Below are 20,131 nucleotides of genomic sequence, written 5' to 3'. Positions count from 1 at the left end.
AGCAGCCTTCCATAAACACACAATAGAAACATGGAGGGACAGAATGACTTTCGATTAACCTTTCTTACTGTGCAGAGGGCTGTGCTATTGCCTTGTGTGTTTGACTCTGTGTGTGTGTGTGTAGGCATTAAGACGTTACAGCGTAGGTGTGGCAGGTTAAGCTTGTTGGCTAAACACTCTTGGCTTTCTCTTGCTGGCTCAATTGAGCCCACACTATTGTGAGTCTATTTGCATTTCAAAACCTTGGGATTCTGCAGCCAACACCCTGTTGCCTGTGTTTCTCTCACATACACACTCAAACACAACTTCCTCACACTGGTTGTCAGAGAATTATCAACTAATATGTGTTATTATAGAGTATTAGCCTGTATCTCATCCACTTAGTACTAAGTAAAAAAAATACACGAAAGATCATATTTGACATGTTTTTAAGGATACAGTCAGCCATGACCTGAAGATTCAAGTCTTTCAGTTCCCCTTCCGATGGGAATTTCTTCTTGAACTCTTTCCGCAGGTCAAAGAACGAGAAGAAACACTCCGGCAGCAAAATATTCTGAAAAGCACAAAAGCAAGCGGTTAAGAAAATGAGCTAAAAGTAGACATTTTCAGAAATATCGCTTATTAGTCGCAGTAGTTTTTAATACCTTGCTGGAAGCCTCGGGATGGAGGACTTGACGAATGTGCAGCTGTCCATCTGTACAGAGGTAGAAGGTGTTCTCTGCACCTGCGTCCACTTCTGCACATAACCTCTGATTCAACTGCACACACATGCACGCACATTCATGTGGCAATTAATACATACCCACAAGGCTGCTTGCGCAAACATCCATTCACAAGATGTTAAATAATGTGTTTAATAGTGTGTAAAGACATGCAGCTAAATGGTGTATAGGCAGACTCTCCCTCAAGGGGGTTTAGAAAATAAAGTTGATCTGTTCTTTAAAAGGATCTATTCTTATGTATTTTGAACCAAACACACTAAAAGATAAATACCACCTGTCAGAACAGATTCTATGAGAATATGAGAATGATTACCTGTTCGATGGCTTCCTCAAGCGGTTCAGCGTCTGTCAAGGCCTCCTCGGTGAGTCCACTCACCTCCTGACACTCCTCAGAGAGCTCAATGTGATCCGGTTTGACTAGCAATTCATTTACCTGACCAGCCTAAATGTAGAAAGCAGAGGAATGCTCACTTTCAACATAAATATTTACATAGGCAAATAAATAAATGGATGTATGAATTGATAAATAGCAGTGGAAACGTTGATAGATTTAAATTTGGATTGATAAAGCCTAAGATTTGACTTTGTAATTTTGTTTAAACATTATTACTCTCATCTCTGACAGAATTACTATACAGTACACACACAAACGCACGTATACACACAAATAGATATATAGATAATAGATTAATGGATATATGAAAGTAAACAAACAAACTAATTTTAATGTTTGTCCTTAGACTTAATTTTGTCTTTCAAAAAATCTGAAGCCCATATTAACGTAAAATTCACTCTCACTTTCTTTCTCTAACCTCCAACAGAATTAGCCCACTACACACAAAAACGCGCACACACCAACGCATACACACTATCATGGGAAATATGAAATTACCTTTTTAGTCTCTAAATCCACAACTTGCCAAACCAACTGTACAATTTCCTTCTCGTCTGATCCCAATAGGTCCCCACTTGCGCCAGATGTGGTGGTGAATAAAAGCACCAGATAATCTGGATTAACCGTCATTTTTAAAAAGGGAAAAAAAACTATTGTCACCTCACCCCGATAGCAAAAGCAAAACCCTAGAGATCAACTCCAGGTGACAGAAAACCGAAGAGCCCAGTGACCCCACACCTACGGACAGATCAGTGCCGGGTTCGGACTCGCCTTGATGTATCCCTTGGCCTTTTAATTGCGTGAGAATCGATGCAAACAAGTCCGAAACCCTTGGCTCTGCTCCGCAATGGCTGCTTGGATCGCGCTGGTTTTGTGTGCGCCCTACCTGGCCACCGCCCACGTGACACAGGTAATAGATACCTGCCCAAAAGAAAGCCCTCCTACCGCTGCTGAGAAACAAGGACGTGGCATGGAACGCCGAAAACGCGCTTGTTCTACATGATGTGAGGGAATTCAGGATCTGTTTATTGCACGTTTACACAGTCTACTAATAAAATAACCTAGCGTTAACACCTGCTCGCTTGCCGTCAAACGCGAACAGGACATAATGTGTAAAAATGACGCAAGGCCTTTCACAGTGGTTGTAATATTGTAGCCTACTATTTAACTATGTTAGCCAGACTAAACAAATCCTTAGACTTAAAATGTATTTGAACCATTATATAACCACGTTATAAGTCAATGTGTCAACAGTTATAAGGCACAGGTAAACACACCTTGAGTGCAGGCCTACATATGTTAGTATGGCCATCACAGGCACTGCAGGAAATGACATAAAAAAAATTTCCAATAACATACGCAAAAATGTGTTGTTTAAATGGGACCCCCTTCTTGTTGATAACCACATATGTGACCCTGGACCATAAAACCAGTCATAAGGTTACATTTTACAAAACTAATACATAAAATACATCATATGAAAGCTCAATAAATAAGCTTTCTATTGATGTATAGTTTGTTAGGATAGGTCAATATTTGGCCGAGATACATCTATTTGAAAATCTGGAATCTAAGGGTGCAAAAAAATCAAAATACTGAGAAAATCACCTTTAAAGTTGTCCAAATTAAGTTCTTAACAAGTTCTTAATCAAGTTCTTAATCAAAAATTACATTTTGATAGGTTTACAGTAGGAATTTTACAAAAAATCTTAATGTAACATGATCTTTACTTAATTTCCTAATGATTTTTGACATAAAAGAAAAATCTATAATTTTGACCCATAGTATGTATTTTTGGCTATTGCTACAAATATACTGGTTTTGTGGTCCAGGGTCACATATTTGTTCACTTCAGTTGATCGATCAACAAACCTCAGTGCTTTATGTCATAAACAGAAAGTATTTATGTAAACAACTCTTGCTCAACCACCTCTTGCACCTCCATCAGTGCTGTGACCTGAGTCTGTTAATGTTACAACATGCAAATCACTAAGGGCCTTCAAATATTTATTTCAATTTAAAGTGATTTATTACCCTTTAACAATGGTTTTTGACTTTCTTAGCACCTGTTTTTGGACTCTTTTTTTTAAATAAATAAAATTAAAAATACTTTAAAATTTCCAAATGAAGTTCTAAGCAATGCATGTTACTAATAAAAAAATATGTTTTTATATATTTATGGTAGAAAATTTACAAAATATCTTCATGGAACATGATACTTAATGTCCTACTGACTTTTGGCATAAAAGAAAAATCGATAATTTTGACACACACAATGTATTTTTGCCTATTGCTACAAATATACACATGCTACTTAAGACTGTTTTGTGGTCCAGAGTCACATTTTCCCTACCCCTTTTTTCTGCCTATTTTCAACAGCACTGGACTTTCTTTGTCTTTTCTCTTTCTGTCATTATTCACTCAAATTTCCAGTTTTTTGTAATAATGTACTGTTAAAAGGGTTTATTAAAGAGTGATATCTTAAATGAATCCAGAAAAGGTACATGTGTAAAACAAAACAAAACAAAAAATGTTGAGGAAATTTTGTATATGTTTTTTTTTAAATGCTGAGTAATATTAATTAATAACTCTGAAACGTATTATTATATTTTTGTAGGTATTATTCTGTTCTCAATGCTTTTGCAATACATACAAGAAAAGGGGGAAAAGACAGGAGATTTAAGCCATTTTTACAATTTCTAAAACCTACTGCTCCTACTACACAACCGACACTGACGTACTCTTTCATCTCCGGAAGTGTTTCCTTTACCGGAAGTTCTAATGTTGACCAAGAAAGATGGCGGGGGATTCTGCAATGGAGCTGCTCTTTTTAGATACGTTCAAGCATCAAAGTGCAGAGGTAAACGTGCGAAGTTTTCCATTTTCATCCGTGTCTTTTAACCGCATGCTACAGAGACTAAAGTCTAAATTATATGAAAATATTTTCCCCTCGTTCTCAAAGTTTCCATTGTAATAGCGCATTGAGCGCTGTGAACAGTTAGTTAGCGTGCTAATTAGCACAGCAATTCATACAAACTCAATTCAACACAGATAGAATTTACATTTTAATAATAACACCCGTTATTCTTCATTTAATTCAATTACGTTAACCGACTATAGACGTTGTTTTGCAGAGCAAGCCTGTCTGTATTGTATTACGTTTAAGTTGTTCCCCAGAGCAAGCAAGCTCGTGGCTATATTGTTGTTGTTGACAGGGTATGTGTAGGTGCTATTAACAAGCAGAATGTACTCTGATACACCATTTGTTTATTTAACAATAGCTTGTTCACATATTGTTGTAGCGGTATTAGCCAGTGCTTGTGCCGTTACGGTACTCAGATGAGCTCATAGTTCATGTTTAAGTTATCTGACAGCAGCGCATGTGCATGTAAACAAGGACATCTGTCTGTTATCTATAGACCTTTACAGAAGTAGCTAGGGGAATAGTTTAGCCAGAGCTCAGTATTTGAATTGTATCTATTTCAGCTCTTATTTAACAGCAGTGGTTGTTTGAATGTTTTGTTCTGAGTATCTGATTATAGAGGGTTTGCATTTGTCACGATTTGGTCCGTTACCCAGATGCGCGGCCATACTGGTGAGACTCAAATGTAAACAACAGCATGGGTTGCATGGTTAATGTACTACTGAATACATTGTTCTGCTAATTTATGTCGTCTAAACCACGGAAAAACTAGTGGAAGCTGCTAAATCATATAGAGAAGGACTTCAGTAAGCAGGAAAGGGTGCAATATTCTGACAAACTTAAGTTAATAGGTGGTAAAAATCTGTACCAGCAGAATTAATGAAGGTAGTAGCCTAATACTTCACCTACCTAACTGGAAATGATAAGAACAAACACAAAACTTTGTCAAAATTCTTGCCTGGAAAAACTTGGTTTAGTTTGGCCAGCTACAAACACATTTTGTTCCTCAGATTTGTTTTTTCACTCCTCTACTAGATTTGTTATAACTTTTGTCAGTAGTACTCCAAATGTTTTTCCTGGTCTGACCAATGAATACAGCTCAAAACATGACACTAATCATTTTTAGCAGCAATAATCAGCAAAAATATGTTTTGTTCAGATCAGTGGTATTGTTTACATTCAGTGCCGCCAGTATGGACGATTGATGATGCGTCGTGAACACTCTATTCTGTATAAATTCTCTGTGAAAGAAATGGTTTTCTTAAAGGAACACTCCACTTTTTTTGGAAATAGGCTAAAATAGAAAAATATCGAAACTTGTTGGTCATTTTTGAACGCAAAGCTATTGGTCTAATAGGATTCAATGATCGATGCTAAGCTATGCTAAAAGTGATATCGCAGAACGGCTGAATGGATTTCAAAACGGTAAAAATCAACTTATTAACTCAGGGGGAGTTTGGAGAATGAGCCTATTTCCAAAAAAAGTGGAGTGTTCCTTTAAAAAATAAAATCCTCTTTGTAGATGAGTTTTATCTTCATTGAATCAGATTAGAAGAAATTTAGGATTAGATCACTTGCTCACCAGTTAATGGGTGCCACCAGAATGAGAGTTGTGCAGAATGAGAAACTGCTGATAAAAGCATCACAATAATCCACAAGTTATCCTTGCAACTCCAGTTAAGTGAAAAGCTACATGTTTGTAATTAACAGATTCATCAATAAAACTTTTTAAACTTTAAGTTGTTGCTCTCCACTAAAGTACACTAAAATATGTCCACCCATAATAATGCTTGCTTCAGTGAAAAGGATGTTTCTTCTGAATCAGGTGAACAATATGCACAGATCAAGCAACATTTACAAGCGGTTCTAAAGTGGATTTTGATGTGAGAGGACAACAGGAGATGGACTTTTTTTTTCCTGGAGGAAGTTTTATTATGGATTTTATTATGGACTTTGGCCAGAAGCAATGATTTAAATTCAAAATGCCTGGATGGATTTGTGTATTACAAACACGCAGCTTTTCATTTCACGAGATATTAATTGATGAACGTGAGTCATGTGTATTACTGGTGTATTATTGTGATTAGGTATTACTCTCATTCTGATAGCACCCATTTACTACAGAGGATCTATTGGTGAGGAAGTGATGTAATGCTAAATGTCTTATATTAGTCAGTTTCTGCTGTGTGTTTAATGATCAATCACTTCTGTTTCATCAGCTTTATTTTTTGAAAGTCCTCTAAGCATCATATTTATCCCAACAGAGCAAGTAGAAACTTGTAAACATGACTAAATTTTAATAGCACATCTGTTCCATTCACCTGTCTAAATTAGTGTGCTCAACTTATGATTGATACAGCCTCGTAAGCTTACAACATTGCAAAACAGAATTGAGTAACTAAGTAAAGCTCATTTTGAGTTCTTAACTGATTACTTGGCATGAATTTAAAATAATCTTAAATTGCTTTCAATAATCACATTTTCACAGAGAGTCTGACCTCACAACTGTTTTGAACTACAGCATATCATAATATACTGTAAGTCTCACAGAAACAAAACAAGTTCATTAAAAACAAAACAATCAATCAAAATCGGCCTGATCCTAGGCCGGAATATGGTATTTTTATGCAAAAATATCAGATTGCTAACTAATCAATCACTCAAGTTGAAAATAAAGAGTAACATAAGACATAAAAATCTCAGATTCTGTGCTGTTGTTTTATTTTAGAGATTTTCGGTTGAGAGGCATTTGTGATTTTTATGTGTAAGTGTTTTTTTTTTTTTTTTAATATAAGCCTTTATCTGATAATCTTTTTACATGCAATTTCTCCTTGCTCCAGTGTTTCACGTAGTATCCTGTTAGTGAAGCCTGGAAACAGATCTCCTGTCCTGGAATTTGTCTTGTTAGGGTGTGTATGTGTGTATGCGGTTGATTGGTGCTTTTGTATTGTTGCAGTGATCTGCCACCCCACAGGTGTATTCCAACAGCTCTTTAGAAACAGGTTGGACAGGCCTGTTGCCCTATGACAGTTTGTTGAGGAAAGGACTGTACAGTCGTGGCCAAAAGTTTTGAGAATTATATAAATATTGGAAATTGGAAAAGATGCTGCTTAAGTTTTTATAATAGCAATTTGCATATACTCCAGAATGTTATGAAGAGTGATCAGATGAATTGCATAGTCCTTCTTTGCCATGAAAATTAACTTAATCCCGAAAATAAACTGCATTTCATTGCTGTCATTAAAAGACCTGCTGAGATCATTTCAGTAATCGTCTTGTTAACTCAGGTGAGAATGTTGACGAGCACAAGGCTGGAGATCATTATGTCAGGCTGATTGGGTTAGAATGGCAGACTTTACATGTTAAAAGGAGGGTGATGCTTGAAATCATTGTTCTTCCATTGTTAACCATGGTGACCTGCAAAGAAACGCGTGCAGCCATCATTGCGTTGCATAAAAATGGCTTCACAGGCAAGGATATTGTGGCTACTAAGATTGCACCTAAATCAACAATTTATAAGATCATCAAGAACTTCAAGGAAAGAGGTTCAATTCTTGTTAAGAAGGCTTCAGGGCGTCCAAGAAAGTCCTGCAAGCGCCAGGATCGTCTCCTAAAGAGGATTCAGCTGCGGGATCGGAGTGCCGCCAGTGCAGAGCTTACTCAGGAATGGCAGCAGGCAGGTGTGAGCGCATCTGCACGCACAGTGAGGCCAAGACTTTTGGAAGATGGCCTGGTGTCAAGAAGGGCAGCAAAGAAGCCACTGCTCTCCAAAAAAAACATCAGGGACAGATTGGTCTTCTGCAAAAAGTATGGCGAATGGACTGCTGAGGACTGGGGCAAAGTCATATTCTCCGATGAAGCCTCTTTCCGATTGTTTGGGGCATCTGGAAAAAGGCTTGTCCGGAGAAGAAAAGGTGAGCGCTACCATCAGTCCTGTGTCATGCCAACAGTAAAGCATCCTGAGACCATTCATGTGTGGGGTTGCTTCTCATCCAAGGGAGTGGGCTCACTCACAATTTTGCCCGAAAACACAGCCATGAATAAAGAATGGTACCAAAACACCCTCCAACAGCAACTTCTTCCAACAATCCAACAACAGTTTGGTGAAGAACAATGCATTTTCCAGCACGATGGAGAACCGTGCCATAAGGCAAAAGTGATAACTAAGTGGCTCGGGGAACAAAACGTTGAAATTTTGGGTCCATGGCCTGGAAACTCCCCAGATCTTAATCCCATTGAGAACTTGTGGTCAATCCTCAAGAGGCGGGTGGACAAACAAAAACCCACTAATTCTGACAAACTCCAAGAAGTGATTATGAAAGAATGGGTTGCTATCAGTCAGGATTTGGCCCAGAAGTTGATTGAGAGCATGCCCAGTCGAATTGCAGAGGTCCTGAAAAAGAAGGGCCAACACTGCAAACACTGACTCTTTGCATAAATGTCATGTAATTGTCGATAAAAGCCTTTGAAACTTATGAAGTGCTTGTAATTATATTTCAGTACATCACAGAAACAACTGAAACAAAGATCTAAAAGCAGTTTAGCAGCAAACTTTGTGAAAACTATTATTTGTGTCATTCTCAAAACTTTTGGCCACGACTGTATACACGGTTCGACCATTTTTAGATTCAATAAGAATTTCGGAGAATGCTTTTGTGTTTTACCTTGAACCATAGGAATCCTAATTCCAAGACTTTAACAGATGAATAAGCCGGACTGTTTTTCTGGTTGGCTGCTCAGTCAGGGTGTGTCTTAGACTGTCAGATACACTGGCCAGATTTCTCAGTGATAAAATTTATCCTTGTCTTTATAAATAAGCTTCATAACATTTTTCTGTGTCTGGCTTCTTACTAGTTGACAAATGTGGACGTTGTGCGGTTTCCTTACGGTGTCTTGATCACAGAAGTGCGAGTCATTCCCCCTGGCATCAAAGCACACAGCAACCTGCCTGACAGCAGAGCATTTGGGTGAGAAAACACACTCACACACACTCTAGTCTAAAAGTACAGCAAGAAAACAAATGGTCTATACAGAATCACACAACTGCTACTGAATCCCTCTACATAGGCACTACTTTTTGGTCTGTGCCATTCACATTATATGATCATTCTTGGGTTAGGATGGTTCACTGGTCTTCAGTGCATTTAATGCAGCCTGGCTGAGTAAAAATATTAATTTCTTTAAAAAAAAAAAACACACAAAAATCTTTTACAAATCACGCTGTAGGACCCTATGATTTCCGCTATACAGAAAATGCAAATGGAAGCGCAGAATCCAGTCATAAAAATGTAATTTACTGCATAACGAGGAAATATCATGGAATTTGCTGAATTTTGGATGAATAAATCAAAACTAGGTCAGTACACTTTATTCATGTCTGTGAACATTAAGTTGCAAAATACAATTTTTAATATGAGTCCTGCATGTTTTCAGCCTCAATATATGAGTACATGAACACAAACATTTTTCTTGTGAGCAAAAACTATCGTCATATCACATACAAACATAAACTTCAAAGTCTTCTCAGCAACCCGTCAAAATAAAATTTTTGTTTAATTTGAAGAAACTGTGACAGAAATATATTACTTAATGTAATGATACTGTTACTACTATTACTAATACAATTGTTATTAATTTATTATTTTTAAAGGATATACCAGAATTTATTTACCAGAAAAATGTAAATACACAACACAGTATTTCTGAAGAGAAAAATAATAATAAAACAACCATTAAACTATTAAAATGTAATCCAAAAAATTGATGAAAAAAATAAAACTGAATTTGAGAAAAATAAATAAAACTCAAAGGGCCTTAAAAATTGTTTTTTATTTGTAATAAGTTGCTTTTAAATTGTGTATGTTTCATGATTTCAATTAATTAGACCAAAAAAAAAAAGTAAAAAGAAAACAGAAAAAATGGAATCCAGAATTATTAAAATGGGAAAAAATTGCATTTAGTACAGGGTTCATATAAGGTGCTTAAAGTACTTGAATTTGAAATTTAAGGGCTGGAAAACACTTCAAAATCGCAATGTTATTGAAAGACAATATATCTAAGAAATAAGTGCTTAATTTTGTCAATAAATGCGTATCTTCTCACGCACAATTCACACAGTTCAAAAAAAGGTCACACTTTATCGCTTATTTCAGTTAATGTCAGAAAACAATTGAGCTACGCCAGCAGACAAACCGAATCAGTTGAATAATTTACGCTGGAACCACTCTGATTGATTCAAACTCGTTACTCGATCATTCATTTCGATTCACTAGCAAAAACCAAATCAAATTAAAAGATTAAATTCATTCAGTTTCGTATTTTGACATTGCTTGTAACGATTTTAAAAAGCACGTAGTGATGGGTAAAACTGAGCTTTTTGAAACTCAGAATCAGTTAAACCATTGCGTTGCAAAATTATTCACTCTTTGATTCTAATTTGATCATTTGATTTTATGCTATAGTTTGGAACTTTGGAGAGCGGAGTGCAAATCATTCGATTCAGATCAGGATTTCAATGTGGGTTTGCAAATCATTTGTTTCAGATTAGGATTTTGAAGCGATTTCACAAAAACAATTCAGATTTTTTTTAAAAAGTAAAAAATTTAAAAACATTAAGGCAGTAGTTATAAAAACAAAAGAAAGTATATATACATACAATTGTCTTAAGAAAATTAACCATGCTATTACTATAGTAAAAGTAAAAATAGTTTTTAGTACTTTAATGCTTTAGTAGTAATAATTTGCCATTTTTTTATTAGTATACTTTTGTTTATCTATTTCTCTTTTTTCACATTTGAAATAGAACACAATGTTCGATAAGTGAGATCTCTGATTGAAGTCCTTGAAATTCAAAAAAAGTTTTGGAAATATATTTTACTGTATTTGTATGAACACTGTTGAAAAAAAAAGTAATGGATTTCATAGGGCCCTATGAGTTTGTATATCATATTTAGACTACTTAGTCTTGAAATTTGAAAAGATGTCATTTTGCACATCCCTAATTTTTACGACACATATTATGACAGTTAACAGCGCTTTTACTATGTTTACAGTGTGTACAAACTGTCCCAGTGCTTCTGTGTTGTACAATAGGACATGAGTAATACTGTGGTATCCTCAAAAGTAAAATGGCTGGAGGACATTTGAGGAAATTGGAAAAGGTTTCTGTGGTTGCTATTGTTCCTTCTTTAAAAACAGATCCACCACACCCCTTATTCTCTGACCACTCTCAGCTTTTCCCATGATCTCATCCTTCATCCTACTTTTCTCCATACCTGTTAAGAGAACAATGAGAGAAAAGGGAAATTTGTTTTTATAGGACATACTATAATACCATTTTTCATTCTTTCACAAAATGATTGAATATATGACAATAAATCCGTACTAAAAAAGATGCGTTTTTAAAATAATTTTTATTTACAGGAAGTTTGAATAGACAAAAAATAGCTGCCAATGGCAAATAGGGGTTTCAGGTTTGGTTTTGACGGTTACAATGCCCCTTCATGTGTATCTTCAGTGAAACAGCCCCTCACGCATTCCAGTTGGACCTGTTCTTCAACAATGTGTCCAAACCCAACGCTCCGGTGTTTGACAGGCTGGGCAGGTACTAAATAAACTCACACATACACACAGATGCACACCTGTGTTGGACAGGCTTAGCGAGAAATACAGTATGCAGCCTCACAAATCTATAGCTGAATAGATGCACTCTTTTGATTGTTCAAATCACTGATGTTGGTGTTTGTTTCACACTAGCCTCGAGTACGATGAGAACAAATCAATCATCTTCAGGCCTAATGGAAAGGTAAGAGACCCCCTCATTACAGCCCAGCATCAAATTTCCTGTGTAAAACTCGCGAACACGCGCCAATATGTTTGTGGTTTCTGCAAAACTGCTGACGGCAGCTTTCCTCGGCTCGATGGGTACTTGAAAAGCATTTTTCCAAATCCACAATGTATTTGCACATGCCTCTGCAATGACTAAAGCTGTCAGCTCCTGCACTCACGTGCCTTGTAAACAAATCATCCTTCATTTGTTTTTTAGAGCAAGTTTTTTTTGCTCCTCCCTTCTACAGTCTGAGACCGTGTCCTAATTTACATTTTGTCTTGAATTGAAGGTAAACACAGATGGGTTGGTCCTGCGTGGATGGTATACATGCCTGACACTGGCAGTATATGGCACAGCTGAGCGCCCCCACAGCCATGAGCGGGACTCTCCGCCACCTCCTCCACCCCCTCTACCCCAACAGCAGCAGCTGGGATCCAAGAGAATCATTAAGCCTGGTTAGCAAAAACATTATATACACAAATATATAATGTAATGTTATGTAAAATAAGGGTGGGCGATATACCCTTGGACATGATTGCCTGGTAGAAGTTTGTCCAAAGGTAGAGTTTTCAAGCCATTGAAACACAATCAGCAGCCAAAGAGAACTCATTACTCATTTCGCTATATATATGCGCTGTTTGAGAGATTTGATCCGGGCAGCTCTTAAAGTGACAGCAGTCTAATATTCCTGCTGTCTGTTATTCATGTTAATTAAACAATAAAAGAAAATCTCTCACTGCTCTTGAATAAATTTTTTAGTCCTATTGCTTATAATTATTTTCTTATTTTTATTTAATCGTTGACTGTTTACTTGTCTTAATTGAGCTTGAGGGTTTTTTTAGTATTAGTTTTTTGTGATATTGACACTGGTGACAAGTATTATGAAATATCTATGGAATCTGACATTTTGATATTATAAAGACCTTATTTAAAGCAAAAATAACTATATTGTGATATATACATCATTACCATGCAATACAATTACTCACATTAAACACAAGTGTGTACAAATTTTGCAGAGTGGGAGAATGAAGAACAGTTTAATGGCAGCCCACCAAGACCACAACCTAGAGGGCCACGGACCCCACCAGGACCACCACCTCCAGACGATGATGATGAGGAGGCATTGCCTGCGCCTGGTCAATGTATGTCTGTGTGGAAATGTTTAAGTATTATATACATTTGAGTTTTGAGTTCTAATTGAATTTAAATGTATGTGTATGTATATATATGTGTATATATATATATATATATATATATATATATATATATATATATATATATATATATATATATATATATATATATATATATATATATATATATATATATATATATATATATATATATATATATATATATAAAATGTATAAAAATAATATGTGACAATGGACCACAATCTTAATCATAAGGGTAATTTTTTTTAAACTGAGATGTATACATCATCTGAAAGCTGAATAAATAAGCTTTTCATTCATGTATGGTTTGTTGATTCTGGAATCTGAGGGTGCAAAAAAATCAAAATATAGAGAAAGTCGCCTTTAAAGTTGTCCAAATGAAGTTCTTAGCAATGCATATTACTAATCAATTACATTTTGATATATTTATGGTAGGACATTTACTAAATATCTACTAAATATCTAGAACATGATTTTCACATAATATCATAATGAGTTTTGGCATAAAAGAAAAATAGATAATTTTGACTCATACTATGTATTTTTGACTATTGCTATATACCTGTGCTGCTTAAGACTGCTTTTTCCAGGGTCGCTTATATTAGCAGCATAATAATTTGAGAGCAGTGTTTAATTAAAAAATTTTAATTGTCTGCCACAATATTTTTCCAGGTTTAAATAATCCCAATTTTTTAACTATATATTATTTAGCATTTTTATTGCATTTTCTTAGACTGAAAAGGTTTTTGTGTTGTCTTTGCTTCAGGTCCTGTAAAGGTGGAGAACACAGAACAGGGTGATGATTTCCTGGAGCCTGTCTCACCTGAGCGAGGGTCTCTTCCTGCTGATGAGAATTACTCAGACGCAGAGCAGGAGGACGACGAGGGTCCAGCTGATGATGAGGAGGATGAGGATGTGCAGTCTGAGGGAAGTGAAGCTGATGAAAATGACGAAGAAGATGAAGTGGATGATGAGGTGACGGATGAAGATGGAGAAGGTGAGAAGCTGCAGTGTTGTGAGGGTGAATAAACCAGGTGCTTTTGGGAAATATTACCTAGATATTTCACGTGTGAGGTCAAAAAATACTCCCTAAATGAAATCAGGGGAAAAAAAACTAAAAATATTTTACTTTTTTAACTTATTAAATATAAATGTGTAAATATTGTGTTTTCCCATAGACTTGTGGTGTATTTATAGAAAAAAAAATTGATATAAATTCTAATGCTGTTAATTGATAAAAAAAAATTAACTAATTAATCACACATTTTTTCTGAAATTAATTGCGATTAATTCCACCTAAAATTTAAAATTTTAAATATACTTTTATATGCTTGTTTTTCCCCCTAATATTTAACCATTGGCTGTAGCCATTCAACATTACAATTAATTAAGAGCTATCAATTTTAACATTTATTTGACTTTAAAAAAATAACTTCTAATTTTAGTGAATTTAAAACTATTTTTACATAAACCCTTTATAATAAAGGTCATATGTAGCTACCTGTGCCCTTCAGCAGAAATATACAGAAACTGAATAAAGTTATCAAACACTAAATTCTAAATTAAATATAGATGAATACTTAAATGCTATAAAAGTTATTGATTTCCTTTTTTTCTTAGTTTTTTTTTTTTCTCGATTATTTGCCTGCTTAGAGCAGATGCTGCTGAACGTGACACAGATCTGACACGCATTCCTCTCAACTCTCTTTACCTTTTCTGACCCACCTTAGGTCTTAAAGCCCTACTAAAGAACTGACGAGTTGAATTGGGTGTGTTAGGTGATGGAAACAGTGCTGGGCTGCTCCAGGACAGTTCTAAAAACAATTTCACAGACATGCTCTTCAATGTAATTCATATAACAAATATTACATGCATGCGCAGTTTTATGGCAGCTTTAATTGCCCTTTGGTAGCTTCCTGACTTAACTAACCACGACATTGCGTACACATGGTTTATTTTGCATTTTGATACAAAATGATACAGGCTACAGCTTGCGCCAATGCCTTCATGTGTGCAATTGAGGAGCTGTTTCTGTGCTCGTTTGACTCGTGCATATATATATATATATATATATAGCTCTCATAGGCTACACGGTTACAAATAAATATATATATATGCTCTCATAGGGTAAACGGTTACAAATAAATAAATAGTAAGTTTTAATGGTAGGTTTATTTTAACAGTGAGAGACAAGATAACAAAAAAATCCAGAAAAACGCATTTCAAAAAAGATTTGCATTTTAATGAGTGAAATAAGTATTTGACCCCTTCGCAAAACATGACTTAGTACTTGGTGGCAAAACCCTTGTTGGCAATCACAGAGGTCAGACGTTTCTTGTAGTTGGCCACCATGTTTGCACACATCTCAGGATGGATTTTGTTCCACTCTACTTTGCAGATCCTTTCTAAGTCATTAAGGTTTTGAGGCTGATGTTTGGCATCTCGAACCTTCAGCTCCCTCCACAGATTTTCTATGGGATTAAGGTCTGAAAACTGGCTAGGCCACTCCAGGACCTTAATGTGCTTCTTTTTGAGCCACTCCTTTGTTGACTTGGCCGTGTGTTTTTGGGTCATTGTCATGCTGGAATACCAATCCACAACCCATTTTCAATGCCCTGGCCCTGATGGTACATGGCCCTGTCCATTGTCCCTTTGATGTGGTGCAGTCCTGTCCCCTTTGTAGAAAAACACCCTCAAAGCATAATGTTTCCACTTCCATGTTTGACGACGGGGATGGTGTTCTTGGGGTCATAGGCAGCATTCCTCCTCCTCCAAACACGGCGAGTTGAGTTAATGCCAAAGAGCTTGATTTTGGTCTCATCTGACTACAACACTTTCACCCAGTTCTCCTCTGAATCATTCAGACAGGCCTGTACATGTGCATTCCTAAGCAGGTGGACCTTGCGTGCACTGTAGGATTTCAGTCCTTCACGGCGTAGTGTGTCACCAATTGTTTTCTTGGTGACTATGGTCCCAGCTGCCTTGAGATCATTGACAAGACCAGTGTATTTCTGGGCTGATTCCTCACTGTTCTCATGATCATTGAAACTCCACGAGGTGAGATCTTGCATGGAGCCCCAGACCGAGGGAGATTGACAGTTATTTTGTATTTCTTGCATTTGCAAATAATCGCACCGACTGTTGTCACCTTCTCACCAAGCTGGCGATGGTCTTGTAGCTCATTCCAGCCTTGTGTAGGTCTATAGTCTTGTCCCTGACATCCTTGGACAGCTCTTTGGTCTTGGCCATGGTGGAGAGTTTGGAATCTGATTGATTGCTTCTGTGGACAGGTGTCTTTAATACAGGTAACAAGCTCAGATTAGGAGCATTCCTTACATGTATAAAAGACACCTGGGAGCCAGAAATCTTGCTGATTGATAGTGGGTCAAATACTTATTTCACTCATTAAAATGCAAATCAATTTATAACTTTTTTGAAATGTGTTTTTCTGGATTTTTTTTGTTGTTGTTCTGTCTCTCAATATTCAAATAAACCTACCATTAAAATTATAGACTGATCATTTCTTTGTCAGTGGGCAAACGTACAAAATCAGCAGGGGATCAAATAATTTTTCCTCGCTGTATATAAAAATATAGGCTGAACAGTTACAAATATTAGCCCCTAAAGAAAAGTTTGGCTTCAGAGTTCAGTGACATTCAGAAGAACCAATTTAGTCTTGTTTATACTCACTGATTTGCTGAGACGCCCAACTTAATTAAACATAACAGAATTTGCGGTCAAGACTGAACTTGCTAGATTACCTGAGCCAATAGCAATGTATCAGATGTTCTGTTTTCTTTGTGTGAACTGTTTTGTTTTTATGCACAGGTGATGATGGATATGAGCAGATATCCAGTGACGAGGAGGATTTGGAAAGCGGGGCTTTCAAGCTGCCTGCCTTTGACCTGGACTATACACCTGAGGACCTTGCATCGCTACCGACGGTTCAGTACGATCCGTACGAGCGTGAACTCCGACCCCTCCAGCACTTCACGCCGCCCCACCTCACACGTTACGAAGCAGAGCAAAAACGCCTCAAAACCGTAGACACCCAGGACTCAAGCTCCTTGTGGGTGGAGTCTGCGGCAAAACTCTCAGAACTGCTGGAAGCCTGGGGGGAGGGGCAGGGAGCAGAGCGAGGGGCAGGCTGGGTAACTGCCTTAGAGGAGATACCTTCCTTTTTAATAAAAGGGCTGAGCTTCATGTCTATTAAGGACCCTAATGGGCTGAGTGAGAAGTTGAAGCAGTTGGTCGACTGGAGCTGTGAAGCTCTCAATTTGGACTTTGCCCTGGCACAGCCCATAGCGCTGAACTTACGCCAGCTCAAGGCAGGAACCAAACTGGCCTCTACCTTGGCCGACTGTGGTGCCCAGGCTGTGCAGAATCTGCTGGAGAAAGGGATTGTTGGCAGCCTCCTAGGCTTGCTGTTTGCAGAACACGTTTCATCCACTCTGAAACTCAACGTGCTGCGTTCCCTCGACAGCATCATCAGCGAGCCGCAGGGTATCGAAGCCCTGCTTAGAGACCGTCACCATGACAATGATGGAAAGAGCGGGTACCAGCGCTTGTTGGATCTGTTTCTATTGGACCAGACCGTGCGTGTCGCAACAGCAGGCGCAGCCATTTTACATAAGGGACATTTTTATGAGGTTTTGAATGACCTGCAGAGGACAGCCAGCGTTTGGGCTGAGCGCCATCCCACAGTAGGGGAGGTGGGTGAGCGAGAGGGTAGCGAGAGCGAGAGGGAAGCCGGAGAGAGAGACCGAGAAAGCACTGAGAGGGAAGGAGATGAGAGAGAGAGGGAAACCCTGGAGGTAGAGCGGGAAAGCCCAATGGACATTGATACCTTGCTGGAATCTGCCTCTTTGTCAGAAGGTGACCTGGAAAGGCTGCAAGGTCTCCTGGAGGAGCTGCTCCACCTGCTGGAGACAGCACCTCACTGTATGGTACAGCCTCCTGGGAAAGCTTTTCCCACAAGTGCCCGGATCACTGGGCCACCAGAGCGAGATGATCCCTATCCAACACTGTACAGGTCAGGACCGTTTAGCTACAAAACTCATTCATGATGAAAATGACTGGTTCTGATTATTTATGGTCAATATTAATTAATATTAATTTTAAATATAATCATTTTTAATATATATTTTTTAATGTGCCAGCTACACTGCTGTTCAAAAGTTTGGGATCAGTAATTTAATAAAAAGATTTTTCTGCTCATCAAGGCTGCATTTATTTGATCAAAAATGCTGAAAAACTGTAACATTGTGAAATATTATTGCAATTTAAAATAATGGTTTTCTATTGTAATATATTTTAAAATATAATTTATCCCTGTGATACAAAGCTGAATTTTCAGCATCATTACTTCAGTCGTCAGTGTCACACGATCCTTCAGAAATCCTTTTAATATGCTGATTTATTGTTGGAAACTGTTGCACTGATCAAATATTTTTGAACATGTGATACTTTTTTTTAGGATTCTTTAAGGAATAATAAATAACATTTATTTAAAATAGAAATGTTTTGTAACAATACACACTACTGTTCAACATTTTGGGGTCAGTATTTTTTTCTTTTGTTAAATTGATCAAAAGTTATAGTAAAGACTTTCATTGTTACATTGTCATTGTTATAATAAATGCTATTCTTTTTTTTTTAATTCTCAATTTAAAATAATGGTTTTGTCTTTTAATATATTTTAAAATATAATTTATTCCTGTGAAGCAAAGCTGAATTTTCAGCATCATTACTCCAGTATTCAGTGTCATATGATACTTCAGAAATAATTTTAATATGCTGATTTATAATCAGTGTTTGAAACAGTTGTGCTTGTGCTGCTTAATATTTTATGGGATTTTTTTCAGGGTCCTTAAATAATAAAAAGTAAAAAAAAAAAAAAAAAAAAAAAACAGTGTTTATTTAAAACATAATTTTGTGTTACAATATGCTATTCAAAAGTTTGTGGTCAGTACATTTTTTTCTTTCATTCTTTTAAAAGAAATTAATACTTGTATTTAGCATGGATGACCTAAATGGATAAAAAAAAATGATAGTGAAGATTTTTGTATTTTGAATAAATGCTGTTCTTTTTAACATTTTATTCATTAGAGAATCAAAGAAAAAAGTATCACAGGTTCCAAAAAAATATTAAGCGGCACAACAGTTTCCAACATTGAGAATGATCAGCATATTACAATGATTTCTGAAGGATCATGTGACACTGAAGACTGGAGTAATGATGGTGAAAATACATCTTTGCATCACAGGAATAAATTATATTTTAAAGTATATTAAAACCAAAAACGGTTATTTTAAATCAAATAAACAGCCTTGGTGAGCACAAAAGACTTCTTAAAAAGTAATAATAATAAATATAAAAACGTTACTGATCCCAAACTTTTGAATGGTAATGTATATTATTTACCCTTTTTGTTCAAATATGTATCTCTTTAATTATTTATTTATTTATTTATTTATTTTTACAGATACATGCATGCTTGTCACCTTCTGGAATCCCTGGCAGTTGTCCTGTCGTATCCAGCTACATGTGCCCACATCGGAGTCCTGCAGGCTGTCAGAGAACTGATGCGTTTCCTGTCACAGTCCCAGCAGGGTCTCCTCTTCCTCCTCAGCCAACATGAAACCATCAATTTGCTTCTTCGTCTCCTCACACCCCTTACTCACCTGACCCCACCCACTCACTTGGTTCCTCTGACTCCCCTTTCAGAGGGTGAAGGTGATGATGCTCCTGCAGGTGGAGAAGGGTCGATGGACGATGGTTTTTGGGTCTGGCTTATGCAGACTTTACATGCACTACAGGGTGTTGCTGAGCTGAGTGGGGCAGAGCTTGAAGATGGCGATAATCCAGATGTTCTGGCAACCCTTCACAGCTTATATCTCATTAGCTTTAGCACCACAGGCCGAAATGCTGTTGCACACGCTTTTAGCTTGGAAAATAACCTCAGCTGTCTGGTCAACCTGATTGAGTTCCATGCCAAAGAGGGGCAAGGGTAAGAACATATAAATAAACCTGTTGTATATATACAGGGTTGTAAAAATGTTTGGTCTGTCAGAGAGTATTTGTGA

General features: G+C 36.9%; 2 protein-coding genes across 2 annotated transcripts in view; one reads left to right on the top strand and one right to left on the bottom strand.

Annotated features, from left to right (window-relative positions):
- esrp1 (epithelial splicing regulatory protein 1) overlaps positions 1-1,976 on the bottom strand; it is a 17,163-nt gene extending 15,187 nt beyond the window's left edge. Inside the window, exons 1-5 of the mRNA XM_073847791.1 lie at positions 1,615-1,976; positions 1,036-1,164; positions 645-758; positions 404-553; positions 243-315 (exon numbers count right to left, since the gene is read on the bottom strand). Coding sequence (XP_073703892.1) covers positions 243-315; positions 404-553; positions 645-758; positions 1,036-1,164; positions 1,615-1,746 — 598 coding nt within the window. The 5' untranslated portion in view covers positions 1,747-1,976. The remainder of the gene's footprint in view (positions 1-242; positions 316-403; positions 554-644; positions 759-1,035; positions 1,165-1,614) is intronic.
- Positions 1,977-3,912: 1,936 nt separating this feature from the next.
- The window catches only part of virma (vir like m6A methyltransferase associated), a 28,975-nt gene continuing 12,756 nt past the window's right edge, over positions 3,913-20,131 (top strand). The window contains exons 1-9 of the mRNA XM_073847288.1: positions 3,913-3,976; positions 8,894-9,006; positions 11,556-11,642; positions 11,795-11,843; positions 12,157-12,322; positions 12,887-13,012; positions 13,812-14,042; positions 16,874-18,077; positions 19,531-20,055. Coding sequence (XP_073703389.1) covers positions 3,914-3,976; positions 8,894-9,006; positions 11,556-11,642; positions 11,795-11,843; positions 12,157-12,322; positions 12,887-13,012; positions 13,812-14,042; positions 16,874-18,077; positions 19,531-20,055 — 2,564 coding nt within the window. The 5' untranslated portion in view covers position 3,913. The remainder of the gene's footprint in view (positions 3,977-8,893; positions 9,007-11,555; positions 11,643-11,794; positions 11,844-12,156; positions 12,323-12,886; positions 13,013-13,811; positions 14,043-16,873; positions 18,078-19,530; positions 20,056-20,131) is intronic.

The sequence above is a fragment of the Garra rufa genome, chromosome 9 (genome assembly GCF_049309525.1).
Source record: "Garra rufa chromosome 9, GarRuf1.0, whole genome shotgun sequence".
NCBI lineage: Eukaryota > Metazoa > Chordata > Actinopteri > Cypriniformes > Cyprinidae > Garra > Garra rufa.
Note: the sequence above shows the minus strand (reverse complement) of the source record. Positions and strands in the feature narration are given on the sequence as shown.